Source organism: Corylus avellana, chromosome ca1 (assembly GCF_901000735.1).
Source record: "Corylus avellana chromosome ca1, CavTom2PMs-1.0".
NCBI classification, from domain to species: domain Eukaryota; kingdom Viridiplantae; phylum Streptophyta; class Magnoliopsida; order Fagales; family Betulaceae; genus Corylus; species Corylus avellana.
In genome coordinates, this window is record NC_081541.1 from 32,147,600 (window position 1) to 32,160,559 (window position 12,960).

Consider the following 12,960-nt stretch of genomic DNA (forward strand, 5'->3'; position numbering starts at 1 on the left):
AATACTTTGCCAATGAATCACAAAATCTCATGTAAAAAAAAAAAGTAAGGGAGGTGATGGCCGCAATGGATGACTATTGTACCAATTCATCTATTGTGGGTTCGACCACCCCCATCTGTTGTGGTAGGGATGACCTTTTGGGATTAGGATCTACTGAAATTCCTAGAAAATTTTAGTTTTTGGAATTTCGAATTCAGGCCGTCCATTTTTTATCCAATGGTCATTGTTCTGCCACATGTTCTACTACTAATAAAATAATAAATATTTATTATTTTATTATTTTATTAGTAGTGAGACAGGTGGCAAAACAATGACCATTGAATGGAAAATAGACCGCCTAAATTTGAAATTTCAGAAACTGAAATCCTGACCTTTTGACTACCCTTTCTCACAACAGATGGCGACCACCCCATTTTCACAACAAATGGGTGATCATGCGCCACGCTGCCACTCATTCCCTCATTTATTTGTTTATTTATTTATTTATTTTTTATACATAAAAAAATATGTCTACACAAGATTTAGTGTAGACATATGTTAAACGTTAAAATATGTTAAAAACTAAAAAATGCTCCTCAAAAAATATAACGCAAACTATTTTTCAGATTATAATTATTATTATTATTTTTTTCCAGGGAGGTAATTGTTCATGTATACTTTTTTTTTTCCCCCAAGTGTAGGGGTGCTAATTACAAAAATAACAAATACAAATAGTAAAAAGCTTTTAAAAAAAGTTGGGTGGCTTTGTGGTCATCTAAAGGCAGAGGCCAAGGTCCAGCACCTAAACCCTAAACCCTAAAATTCACCTAAAAAGTTCTATCAAACAAACCCGAATCATCTACATCACTTCGCAGCCGAAACCATCACTACCTAAGATACTCTTCAAAACTGTGCCAAGCAATTTTACAGGCCTAGTTCCCAATATCAGGCTTCCTAACTGAGAACCAAAATTGATCCTATGAATCACGTCATTAACTTCAAATATTAAAATACCTCCAAAAATCTTCAAAATATAGTGCAACAAACTTCAAAGAGAGTTTTTTAAAGCCTAATTGTGTTGAGTTGTTTGCATTATTCGAGTAATGAAGAAAGAGAACTGTCTCCAGACTGCACAGCAACCAACTACACTAATCTCAGATTTCTGAACTCTTATATCAAATCATGGAAAGATTGGTGTTTATATGTAACATATTGGAAACCCCCATGTTAAGGGAGCAGAGGAAGGTATATACAAGATTTGTCGCGGAATTTGTCGGGTCCTGCCTCGTGTGGCCAATCTGCATTTTAGCCATTGAGCTATTAAACCAGCAACAAATGGGAAGAGTGAGAGAGAAGCAAAGAGCTGGAACAACAACAGAGAAGATGACACCATTTCTTCAGCTGAACTTCGAGGTACTATCTGCCTGAAAAAGCTCAGGCCAATGTTAGTCAAAAAAAGGTGGTTAAAGCAACCAGAAGGGCAAAGTTGCTGCTACAACAGAGACAGCAGGGGCTATAAATTGCATATGGACCAGACCTGAGTATGAAGCACTGTTTGCATGGTGGCTTGGTATGTACATTGTGGTCTTGTTCACCAGTGGTAGCTGTGCCCCATCTTTCCGAGCTCCGAGCAATTTTTGACTGCAAATTTCCATACATGATATGTTTCTGTATTAAATGAGATAATTCTACTCTACAATGTAATATGATCACTATAGACTCAAAAGGAAGCAATTAAGGGACTTGTGACTCAATTTGATTTGATATAATAGCTGTAGGACATTATGTGTTAGAATGTATCCTTAGGGAATGGAAAATGCCCTGCCTAGATAGACTACTGTCCCCAGCTTCTTCACTACCTGAAGTTCCAATGCTATAATTACCAGAGAACTCAAACGCTACTGCATCACCTCGATCTATAAAGAATGAAAGAAAAACTAGGATAATTTCTACGAAAAAGGAGAACTTGTGAACTGCCTTCATAAATTGCTAGATTCACTATAATCTATACCATCTTGGTAATATTAGGCACAACCATTTTATGGTATTCACGTCTGTAAAAGCACTTGTAAGATTTCATTCAAGTAAAGTCATCCTAAAACACGTCTAATCAAAGGACTTGACCTTAAATGATTGTGCTGAGTAATGTATGATAGTGTGCATGCATGTACTTGCAGATGCCCCACAAAATGGTAAAACCCTTTCTTTATATATAAGTAAAGAAAATTTATAAAGTATACAAGAGAAAACAGTACCCAACAAATCAAGAATAAGATAAAAAAAAAAAAAAAAAAAGAGAACAAGAAATCTGCATAGCTAGAGACACGAGGTAAAGCATTAGCAAAGCTCCACACAAATAAGGTTTTTGAAAAGACAGGTCTGTAGAACTGCGCTCAGTCTGTCTTGATCATTGGAGCTTTGAGCATTTCTTTCTCCCCACATGTACCAAAATGAGAAGGAATGAATTGCATTCCAAACAATAATGTTGACATTCTGGCCAACCCCCCTATACCAACACGCCAAAGGGTCGATCACCTGTTTAGGCATAACCCACTCTACCCCAAACATTTGAAAAACCATAATACATAGCTCTCTAGCGACACCACAATAAAGAAAAAGATGATATGGAGTTTCCTACTCTTTTTACACATACAACACACATCTATCACCATGATGTGGCGCTTGCAGAGATTATTCAAAGTGTAATTTATCCATTCAATTTTGTTTACATATACAACACTATTGTCTCACGGGTGCTGGGATTATCTCACATCAGTTGTGGAAGGGGCTGGTGGTCATTTTATAAGTGTGAGAAAAAGCTTTATCTCTTAAGCTACCTTTTGAGGTTGAAAGAGGCTCAAGACCACCCAACACTAGTATCAGAACCCAAGTTCAACCAACAAGTCTTGGCCCAACAGTCCACGGGAGAAATGAGTTGTCTCTGCTCCGACCCAAGACCCGATGTGTGAGGAGGAGATTGTTGGGGTTATCGCACATCGGTTGTAGAAGGGGTTGGCGGTCAATTTATAAGCGTGAGGGAAAGCTCCACCTCTTGAACTAGCTCTTGAGGTTGAGAAAAGTCTAAGACCACCCAACAACGAGTAATGCTATAAATTCCTCTTGTGTTTCTCTTATGTTACTCCAAAAATAATGTGACTTTTAAAATTAGCATTGGGATTAAAAGCTACATCATTTTTGGAGTGACACAAGAAAAACTTCTAGCATTACTCTTCCTTCATTGGGCATTAATCCATACTCGAAGCATTGATCTTTCTACAATTATTTAGTCAATTTTACTACCAATAAGCCTAAATTGCAACAAACAGCTGGTTATAACTACTAGTCTAACCTAAAATCTATCATGTTGACCGTCAGGGAAATATTTGAAGAGCCTATATAAAAGGATGATCTGATTAGTTTTGACCCACCCTGTCATGTAACTGGATGGATTTTTAAGATTGCATTTCTTGTACAAATGACAAATGCAATCTCTCCCTCTCTCCCACCATCATCCCTCTACTACCTTTTTTAATCTTAATATCATACTCCAATTACTAAAAGTCAGTTGACCAGAAAAAAATAAAATGATAAATACTAGCAACATATTGTGACAATGATAGGAACCCAAGTGGTTCTATCAGTTGATAATAAATAATAAATAAGGAAAATAAAAGGATAAATCAACCGTTTGAGGGATTGAATCTCCAATTAATTACGGGTGTGTTTGTTAAAGGGTTTTGGTCCAATATTGTAGCAAAAATTGATTGATGTGAAAAAAAGTAAGAATGTTTTTTTTAAAAAAAAAAAAAGTGAAAAAGTAAGAATGTTTGGTATGGAAAAATGAAAAAAAAAAAATTGTGAACTTGGGTTCCTACCGCATCACCTCGATCTATAAAGAATGAAAGAAAAACTAGGATCATTTCTACAAGAAAGGAGAACTTGTGAACTGCCTTCATAAATTGCTAGATTCACTATAATCTATACCATCTTGGTAATATTAGGCACAACCATTTTATGGTATTCATGTCTGTAAAAGCACTTGTAAGATTTCATTCAAGTAAAGTCATCCTAAAGCACGTCTAATCAAAGGACTTGAACTTAAATGATTGTACTGAGTAATGTATGATAGTGTGCATGCATGTACTTGCAGATGCCCCACAGAATGGTAAAACCCTTTTGTTATATATAAGTAAAGAAAATTCATAAAGTATACAAGAGAAAACAACCAACAAATCAAGAATAAGAAAAAAAGAGAACAAAAAATCTGCATAGCTAGAGACATGAGGTAAAGCCGTGGCAAAGCTCCACTCAAATAAGGTTTTGAAAAGATAGGTATTTAGAACTGCACTCAGTCTCTCTTGATCATTGGAGCTTTGAGCATTTCTTTCTCCCCACATGTACCAAAATAAGAAGGAATGAATTGCATTCGAAACAATAATGTTGATATGCTGGACAACCCCCCTATACCAACACGCCAAAAAAGGTCGATCACGGTCGATCACTTATTTAGGCATAACTCACTCTACCCCAAACATTTGAAAAACCATAATACACAACTCTCTAGCGACACCACAACAAAGAAAAAGATGATCTGGAGTTTCTCCACTCTTTCTACGCATACAACACACATCTATCACCATGATGTGACGCTTCCAGAGAATATTCAAAGTGTAATTTAGCCATTCAATTTTATTTACAGATACAACACTACTGTCTCACGAGTGTTGGAGTTATCCTATATCGGTTGTGGGAGGAGCTGGTGGTCACTTTATAAGTGTGAGGAAAAGCTCACCTCTTGAGCTAGTTTTTGGGGTAGAGAGAGGCCTAAGACCACTCAACACTGGTATTAGAGCTCAGATTCAACTAACAAGTCTTGGTTCAATAGTCCACAGGAGAAACAGGTAATCTCTGCTCCGACCTAGGAGCCGATGTGTGAGAATGGGAGATTATTGGAGTTATCTCATATCGGTTGTGGAAGGGGCTGGTGGTCAATTTATAAGTGAGAGGGAAAGCATCACCTCTTGAACTAGCTTTTGAGATTGAGAAAGGTCCAAGACCATCCAACAACGAGTAATGCTATAAATCCCTCTTGTGTTCCTCTTATGTTACTCTAAAAATAATGTGACTTTTAAAATTACCATTAGGGTTAAAAGCTACAAGAAAAACTTTTAGCATTACTCCTCCTTCATTGGGCATTAATCCATACTCGAAGCATTGATCTTTCTACAATTATTTAGTCAATTTTACTAAATAAGCCTAAATTGCAACAAACAGCTGGTTATAACTATTAGTCTAACCTAAAATCTATCATGTTGACTGTCAAGGAAATATTTGAAGAGCCTATATAAAAGGATGATTTGATTGGTTTTGACCCATCTTGTCATGTAACTGGATGGATTTTTAAGATTGCATTTCTTGTACAAATGACAAATGCAATCTCTCCCTCTCTCCCACCATCAGCCCTCTACTACCTATTTTAATCTAAATATCATACTCCAATAACTAAAAGTCAGTTGGCTAGAAAAACAGAAAATGAGAAATACTGGCAACATATTGTGACAATTATAGGAACCCAAGTGGTTCTATCGGTTGATAATAAATAATAAATAAGGAAAATAAAAGGATAAATCAACCATTTGAGGGATCGAATCTCCAATAATTACAGGTGTGTTTGTTAAAGGGTTTTGGTCCAATACTATAGCAAAAATTGATTGATGTTAAAAAAAATAAGAATGTTTTTTTAAAAAAAAATGTGAAAAAGTAATAATATTTGGTATGGAAAAATGAAAATTTTTTGTTTTGTAGTGATTTTTTTATTTGAATAGTAATAAAAAGTGATTGATGATGTAAAAAGTAAGAGAATGTTAAAAAAATGAAAAAAGTGAGATGAATAATGTTGAACCAAAATCGTTTACCAAACGGGGCCTACTTTGAGTGGATCAACTTTCTAATGTTACATAAAATAATCACTTATTGAATTGTCATACGACATCTACATATGTAACACTTTAGTCCCATATTGAGAGGATAAGGAATAGCCTACATAGAGTGAATGATTTATAAAGATAGTCGTGAGTGCTAAGTTTCATATTGCCTAGTTCCTAAGTAAAACTGAGTTTTCTAAAGAATTCTAAAGAAGCTCCAAATTGACTAGTCTTTATGAGGTTATAATGCATATGTGATTAGTGTTTTTCCCTAGTTGTTACAACATCCTTTTATAGAGAGGATTGCAGTTTATTCTAGCAAAATGATTATTACCTAATCACCTACCAATGAAAAGATTGCGATCATGCAATTATTATAGAATAATTCCAAAAAAAAATATTATGGGGATATAATGGGGATCCTATTAGAATTTAGACAAACCAAACTATCTTCCAATGTGACCTTGAAGTTAAAAAGGACCCCTAGTGGGTCAGGCACATCCTGATCCATGTGCTCACAATCATACAGGAAAAAGAGATATGTTATGAGAAATCCTATTATGCCCTTAAGATTCATGATAAACAATAAGGAAGATATTTATTAAAGGAGAGTATAATAGCAGCAGGCAAATCAATCATTTATTAATAGAAAAGGACGGTTCGTTGTGAAGCCTTAAGCCTTGGTCATTAAAAATTAAAGATACTTTAGTGCCGAAAGCATCTACTATTTGATAGTTTAAGCATCACTACAAGGACATGTTAAGTGAAAGTTACTGGTTAGGGTTATTCATCAAATTACAAATTTGTCCTAGAAATGAAGATGAAATTCAAACCGAACTATTTTTTTTCCAAATTGGGTCGGGGGATTGTTAAATTGTGATTTTTTAGGGGGTAACTCAATCTGTTGCAGAGCACGTCTCATAAAGTTGAGGTTACTAGATCGAATCCATTTTTCCCATTTCCTTTTTCTTATGCCGACATATTAAAAAATAAAGTGATTGTGGCAAAAAAGACATATAGGTCCAAATTTTGTGCACCATGGAGTATGAATATGCAAAACATACCCCACTTTTAATTAGGCCCCACAGCTCAATAAAATTCTCCATTTCATTATCTACTTTATCATTCATACAGAAAAGAAGGTGAAATTTATAGAACGTGCCAGCGAGGCAAATCGTGCATCCTAACAAATTGACTAAACTAACCCCCAGATTTTCCATAAGATACCAATGCAAAATAACTCGTATGATAGGGTTAATCCGTAATTTTTACCTGGTATAAGGTGACGGGCAGAATACGATCATGTAATCGGCGGAGGCACACGTGAAGGTACTGGTCTTATCATCGTACGCGTAGCTATACGCGCGTGGGCAAATGTACTTGAAGAACAGTGAGTACATCGACGGCCCACACGTGTCAGGCGTAGCGAACGCCTCGCTGCAACAAAACCTCGGATCGCCGAGCGCCTCGCACGCACTCCTGCACGCCACCACCCGACCCCCACTCGCCACACGGAGCTCCTTCGGACACGCGCCGTTCAAGTCCACTAAACATCCGGTGGCGCCACATCCGCCTCTTGTACCTATTAAATTATCAATTATTTTAAATGATATAATAAATTTAATTAAAATTAAAATTTTAATATTCCACACAAAATGAAAATAGATATCATATTGGCTACAATAAAATTTTTTAAATTAATAGAAAATAATAAATTTAATAGTACCTCCTTTTGGTAGAACAAGCATCGGGAGGTTGTAGCCGTCGACGAGGCTCACGTCGTAGAAGTCCAGCCCGTTGGCGCCATTTAGCGTGAATTCTGCCAGCGTGGCAGGAGGCTTTGCCCCAGAGCCAGCGCACTGTAGCATCCCAGACCCACAGTCGCCGGTGAGGCATGAGAGCTTGCCGCTGGAGTCTCGGCCACAGTGGGTCCGACCCCACATCCGACCCGACCATGACTTGGGTATCGTTATGGTCTTGGACTTGCCGCTCTTAAGCGCGAACCCGGTGGTGGGGAGCTGTGGCGTGTTGGCGCCGGATAGCAGACCGGGCCATATCGTGCGCCGGCACTTGTTGACTATCTTGAAGGAAGCGGAGTGGACCTCTGCGAGAACCAAAAGTGGAAAAAACACGAAGTGGGTCAGAAGGAAATGGAAGAATTTAGAGAAATCGTACGTTGTGGGTGTGAATTTGTGTGATTACCTGAGAAGAAAGAGATGGTGAGGAGAGTGAAAACGGCGGCGGAGAGTAGCAGACGGAGACCCATTGGACTGAAGAAGACGAGGGTTGAAAATTCGAGCAAGAAAAGGTGGAGTTTGAGTTGGAGAGGCGCAAAGAACTCTACTTTTCTTGCGAAGTGCGAAGGGTCACTGAACTCTGCTGCTGCTTCTTTTTTGCTTTTGACTTTTGTCTTTGTTTTTTTTTTTTTGTTTTATACATTTGTCATTTGTATTTTTTGGTAATTAATTAATTAATTTTGGGTAAAGCTGATGATAACGGTGGATAAAAAAGTTATTAATAAATAATTTTATTTACAATTTTTATAGACTAAAAAGTAATAACGGTTTTGTTTATTGGTGTCGTAACATACAAGAGAATACGTGATTGTGATTATTATTTATACAAATATTATAAATTTAATGGTTGATGATAAACCAGCTAAACTTTACACAGTAAACGATGAGCTGATGTTTGACTACAATCGAATGATCCCAAACCAGATAAATAAATATGGGTCCCACCCTCCACCTCATTATTTTCTAAAGCTCAGCTTCAATTTTAAAAAAGAAAAATGGGGGAAGCCATGGCTCCGATGATGTTAGCAACCACACAAGCATTTGAGGATTTCTCAAACCGAAACCTGTTTTTTTAAAAGTAATGTTAAAAATTATATTTTCATTTTATCATTATCACATTCAACTGATGTGACAACATTAATCAGCTATTAGATCAACTATTATTATAAAAAAAAAAAAAATCAACGATTAATTGGCACTCTTGCATTAGCAGAGTGAAATAATGATTGAATAGAAATGTATTTTTAACTTTCCTCTTTCAAACGTGACCGCACTTTGATTAGCAAATTATTAGGGATATTCGTTAAGAAATGTTATCTGCACTTCCAACTTTACGCTTTCCTATGTAATAGTGAAAATTACTACTAAATTTTGAACAAATGGTGATGCATTATGATTAAATAGATAGTCACCAACTCCTCCTCCCCTCTAAAAACATTCCCATCCCTCTGTTTCCCCCCTCGTGTAATTTGAATCAAGTGTCATCTTAGACAACATTCATACCCGACCTCTCTTTCTTTTGTTCTGATTGTTTTTCCTATTTGTGAAGAAGAAAAAAAAAAAAAAAAATCAGAGAATCAAATATGGTATTCTTTATACATTTCTTTAAACTTTACTAATGCATTAACTACGTATAAGAATTTTACACATGAAAAAGAAAAGTTAAAACAAAGAATGTCTAAAATCAAGTTTACTTTCCCTGTTGGTTCAAAGGAAGATGAAGGATGTTTGATGTTTCCAAATAAAAAAAAAAAGGAAGATTAAGGACAGGAAGAATCCGAGAAACCAAAGCATGTAACCTTAGGTTTTTTTTTTTTAAAAAAAAAACATTTGGTTGAACAAAAAGAAACAATAGGTCATAGTTCTGATTTAGAACGAATAAAAAAGACTTTTTTTTTTTTTCTTGAATGATGACTAACAATTCTCAACAGTCTGCCAAGGAGAAAAACCTTTATAAAGTTCATAAACAGAACTTCTACAACAGAAGAAAACAACTGTCTTGTGAAGTTTGTGCCCTAACTTTCTAAGACTTGTATGGAGGAATATATAAGAAACTGAAATTACATTTATAAGGCAAACTATACCTGCCATAGAGACCTCAACCAGGTTAATCGCCGGTGTCCTTTTATTGTCATGAATGCAACTGCATTTTTATCATCCCTAAGAACATTAACAGCCTTTGTAAACTCAGTGTCATCCAACTCTTCCAACTGCTGCAAGTCTTCCAGGCATTTCTGATACAAAGTTAATTCATTTGATGCATTCCTTTGCATAGCATTCAACTTTGCTGCCGAGAAAAACCCATATAGAGCATTTTCAATGGTCTCCCCAACTTTATAGGCAAAGCATGCTCTTTTCTTACGACCCGATGATGTCCGAGCAAAGGATTTGCGCTTCTTGTGTTGTACGTCATTTGTACGGATTATTGAATCTGAATCCAGGGCACCATCAACTACTTGCGTAGGTAGGTTAGTGGGCTCTGAAGATCGCACAGTTTCTGTGTTGCTATTCTCCTCCTCAGTTTTTGCAGGTACTCCACTTGGAAATTGGTATTTGCCGTTTGCTCTTTCTCCTGCACCAGATGTGTCAACAATGGCAGGAATATTTTGAAATAGCATTGAGAAATGGAAGGGAAGTTCAGTTACCTTCAAAAATGACTGACATTTGTTTATAAAGAGGAAAGCTCCTTCGTCGAAATGGCCGTGCTTCACTTCGTACCTATAATTATATGTCATAAACGTCTTCCAGCGCATCCAAATTTCAAATTAAATTTATACGTATTGCAATATTAAAAATTATAATATCTACATACCGCAATATAGCTTTCCCAAACTTTATCATCAGCTACAACCATTTGTCGAGTTTCATCCCAGCCAAATCCAATATGACCAAGCAAGGTTTTAACAACACCATAATCTTTCTTCATCACATTGTAACGGTTTTTTATCTGCTTCTCTTCTAAATTCAAGCCAAACTTCTTATTGAAATCATGTGTAACAGATTTAATTACTTCATTCTTGAAGTCATTGTAAGCAGTCCTTCCACAATTGTGTTGCTCAATGAAAACCTCAACCAAATAGGCATCACGAGATGGTGTCCACTCTGCCTTGGTTCGACCTGGGATTCCATCTTGTACAGCAGACATCTTGACTTCTGCCCACTAACAAGAAAAAAAGAAAATAATAAATAGACCTAGTCAAAGACAACAGAGATTGCTGAATCAAGGAACAAATAATCAAACCAAGACTTCTAGTGTAAAAACATTGGATCCATGCTGGAAACTCCATGTAGGTTTACTGAATCAAGTTTTCTTCAAGTTCTTTATTAATTCAGGAAAGAATAACAGTGAAACATAGCGCATGAAAAAATAGGTCTAGTAATTCAGGCTTAGTTTTGTATGTTCCTCTAAAATGATTAATCTATCAAAATTCAAAACCAAATATGTAAACTTGACACCATAAACTAAGGACTATTGAGATAACATGAATATATTCATTCCCCTCTCACAAAAGGAATCTAGTGAAGCTGAATCTTCCCAATGAAAAGTATTGATAGATTCCTAATTGCCTAATTTTTGAAAGCATTCTATAAATCCATTCTGGTGGATATAATCTTTAGCAAAAGAGAGGAGTGAGGTGGGAGTTCTGTAAGTATCCCTATCTCATTGGATCATTACCATCTTGCATTCCTCTAAAACTTGAAATTTAAATTTGGTTGCTGATTATAAATTTCAGCCACCCCTACTTTTCTGATTATAACATAACATGAAGTTTATTCCACTTGATTTCTTTTTATTTCTCTAAAATCATAAATACATAGACATAACAAACTTGCACGTCATCAAAATTGAAACCCTATATGGGTTTTGGAAGGACTTGACACTGCTACTTATTTTCCATAGGTAAGTTAATGTTCCACAACCAATTGAATCATTTTTGAGGAAGTATCCGACAACTCCAAGAACCCCAATGACAAATATTAGCATCCCAAAATCTTTGGTAAACAACCAAACACCAATCAAAGAGCCCCTTTACTTATGATCGATTCCTATTGTGCCTTTTGTGTAGATAAATGACAATAAAAAATGATCTTAACATTACAAAGCGGTGAGACCCAAATGCATAACTAGCAAACTCAGTTTAGAAAGATAAAAATTAGCTGCTGGTTTCAATCCTCCGCAATATTGTCCTCAGTTTCACTCTTAGCTACTATTCAAATTTCTTCGAAATTCCAATACTACATAACGGCACCCACAATCATAAAACCCAAGTATAAATATGCAATGCGATATTAAAGCCACTATAAAACCCATAAATAATTTATGCTACCCACTGTTTGGTTAGTGAGAAAACCCACAAGAAAGTACACAAACTAGAACTTTGCATCAACGTTTTAGCTGTCAATTCGACTTCAAGAAAATCAGTAAACAAATATTAAAAAAAAAAAAAAAACCAAAGGGAAAGCCCTTTAGGGTTCAGTTCGAGAGTTAGACAGACACAGGCACCCTCTTAAGGTTGAAAATTTCCTTATTTCCTACTTTCCCACATTTTCTCAGTAACCAAACGGAGCATATAACATTTAAACTTTGGCTAACATACGGAGAGATAACTTCAACTGGTTACCTGATCACTCGCCTGGACCAATGGTGATCGGAGATCGGAGCTCCGGTGACCGGGAACGAGCGAAGCGACTGGGCGCTAAAGTGCGCCTAGTGCGTATATTAACGCTTAAGACAAGAGAGAACGAGGAAAACCAAACGGCACGTTCCGTGGGGGTTTACCGTTACGAATGGGGCATGCGCTATGATCAACCCACGTTTTGCCATGTCAATGGTTTCTTGGATAATCCTAGCCGTCCAAAGAACAGTGTCAGATTTTTGCTTAGTTAACATATTGGGGGAGGTAGTAATTAATTATCCTCCTTATTAGTGATGTGTAATAAAGATAAAGAGTAGTCAGTTCTTTGTTGGATTAGAATATCTTTTAATTAAAGTGCTCAAATTACAGTACAATTCAAGTAACCTACAGATAAGAGACAAGTTGTTTACCTGTACGGGCAAATGAGCCATACATCTAAGATTCTAAAGTTACGTGAAACGAGTAAGCTTTATAATTATTTTCAGCGGGTTACCGGAATGCCAAATTTTAGTTTTATTCGAGTACCCTAATTGTAAAAATTCTAATTTGTCTTTGATACAACGAGTCGTTTAGGCCTTAAACCGCTCAATTAAAGCACCCTAAGTTCCCATTTCCCAATTGATT

The 12,960-nt window shown here is 36.3% G+C and overlaps 2 protein-coding genes across 2 annotated transcripts; both read right to left on the reverse strand.

Annotated features, from left to right (window-relative positions):
• Positions 1–1,114: 1,114 nt before the first annotated feature.
• On the reverse strand, positions 1,115–8,299 carry LOC132167855 (thaumatin-like protein 1b). The gene is made up of 5 exons (XM_059578889.1): positions 8,106–8,299; positions 7,630–8,007; positions 7,176–7,485; positions 1,517–1,620; positions 1,115–1,403 (listed from the first exon to the last, which is right to left on the reverse strand). Exons 1-5 carry the CDS (start codon positions 8,167–8,169, stop codon positions 1,396–1,398), a joined length of 864 nt encoding a protein of 287 aa, XP_059434872.1. The 5' UTR covers positions 8,170–8,299; the 3' UTR covers positions 1,115–1,395.
• A 1,333-nt stretch (positions 8,300–9,632) lies between these two features.
• LOC132167018 (uncharacterized protein At2g29880-like) lies at positions 9,633–12,475 on the reverse strand. The gene is made up of 4 exons (XM_059577909.1): positions 12,322–12,475; positions 10,512–10,859; positions 10,345–10,417; positions 9,633–10,271 (listed from the first exon to the last, which is right to left on the reverse strand). The coding sequence occupies exons 2-4, from the start codon at positions 10,842–10,844 to the stop codon at positions 9,778–9,780; spliced, it is 900 nt and encodes a 299-aa protein (XP_059433892.1). The 5' UTR covers positions 10,845–10,859; positions 12,322–12,475; the 3' UTR covers positions 9,633–9,777.
• Positions 12,476–12,960: the final 485 nt, after the last annotated feature.

Bases quoted from the DNA above. Each gene is read 5' to 3' on its own strand.
- LOC132167018 (XM_059577909.1), bottom strand. From the start codon at position 10,844: ATGTCTGCTGTACAAGATGGAATCCCAGGTCGAACCAAGGCAGAGTGG. The intron at 10,418-10,511 runs GTATGTAGATAT...ATATAATTATAG, and splicing joins TTTGGGAAAGCTATATTGCG to GTACGAAGTGAAGCACGGCC. The intron at 10,272-10,344 runs GTAACTGAACTT...CATCTGGTGCAG, and splicing joins AATGTCAGTCATTTTTGAAG to GAGAAAGAGCAAACGGCAAA.
- LOC132167855 (XM_059578889.1), bottom strand. From the start codon at position 8,169: ATGGGTCTCCGTCTGCTACTCTCCGCCGCCGTTTTCACTCTCCTCACC. The intron at 8,008-8,105 runs GTAATCACACAA...TGGTTCTCGCAG, and splicing joins CACCATCTCTTTCTTCTCAG to AGGTCCACTCCGCTTCCTTC. The intron at 1,621-7,175 runs GTAAAAATTACG...GGAAATTTGCAG, and splicing joins TGCCCGTCACCTTATACCAG to TCAAAAATTGCTCGGAGCTC.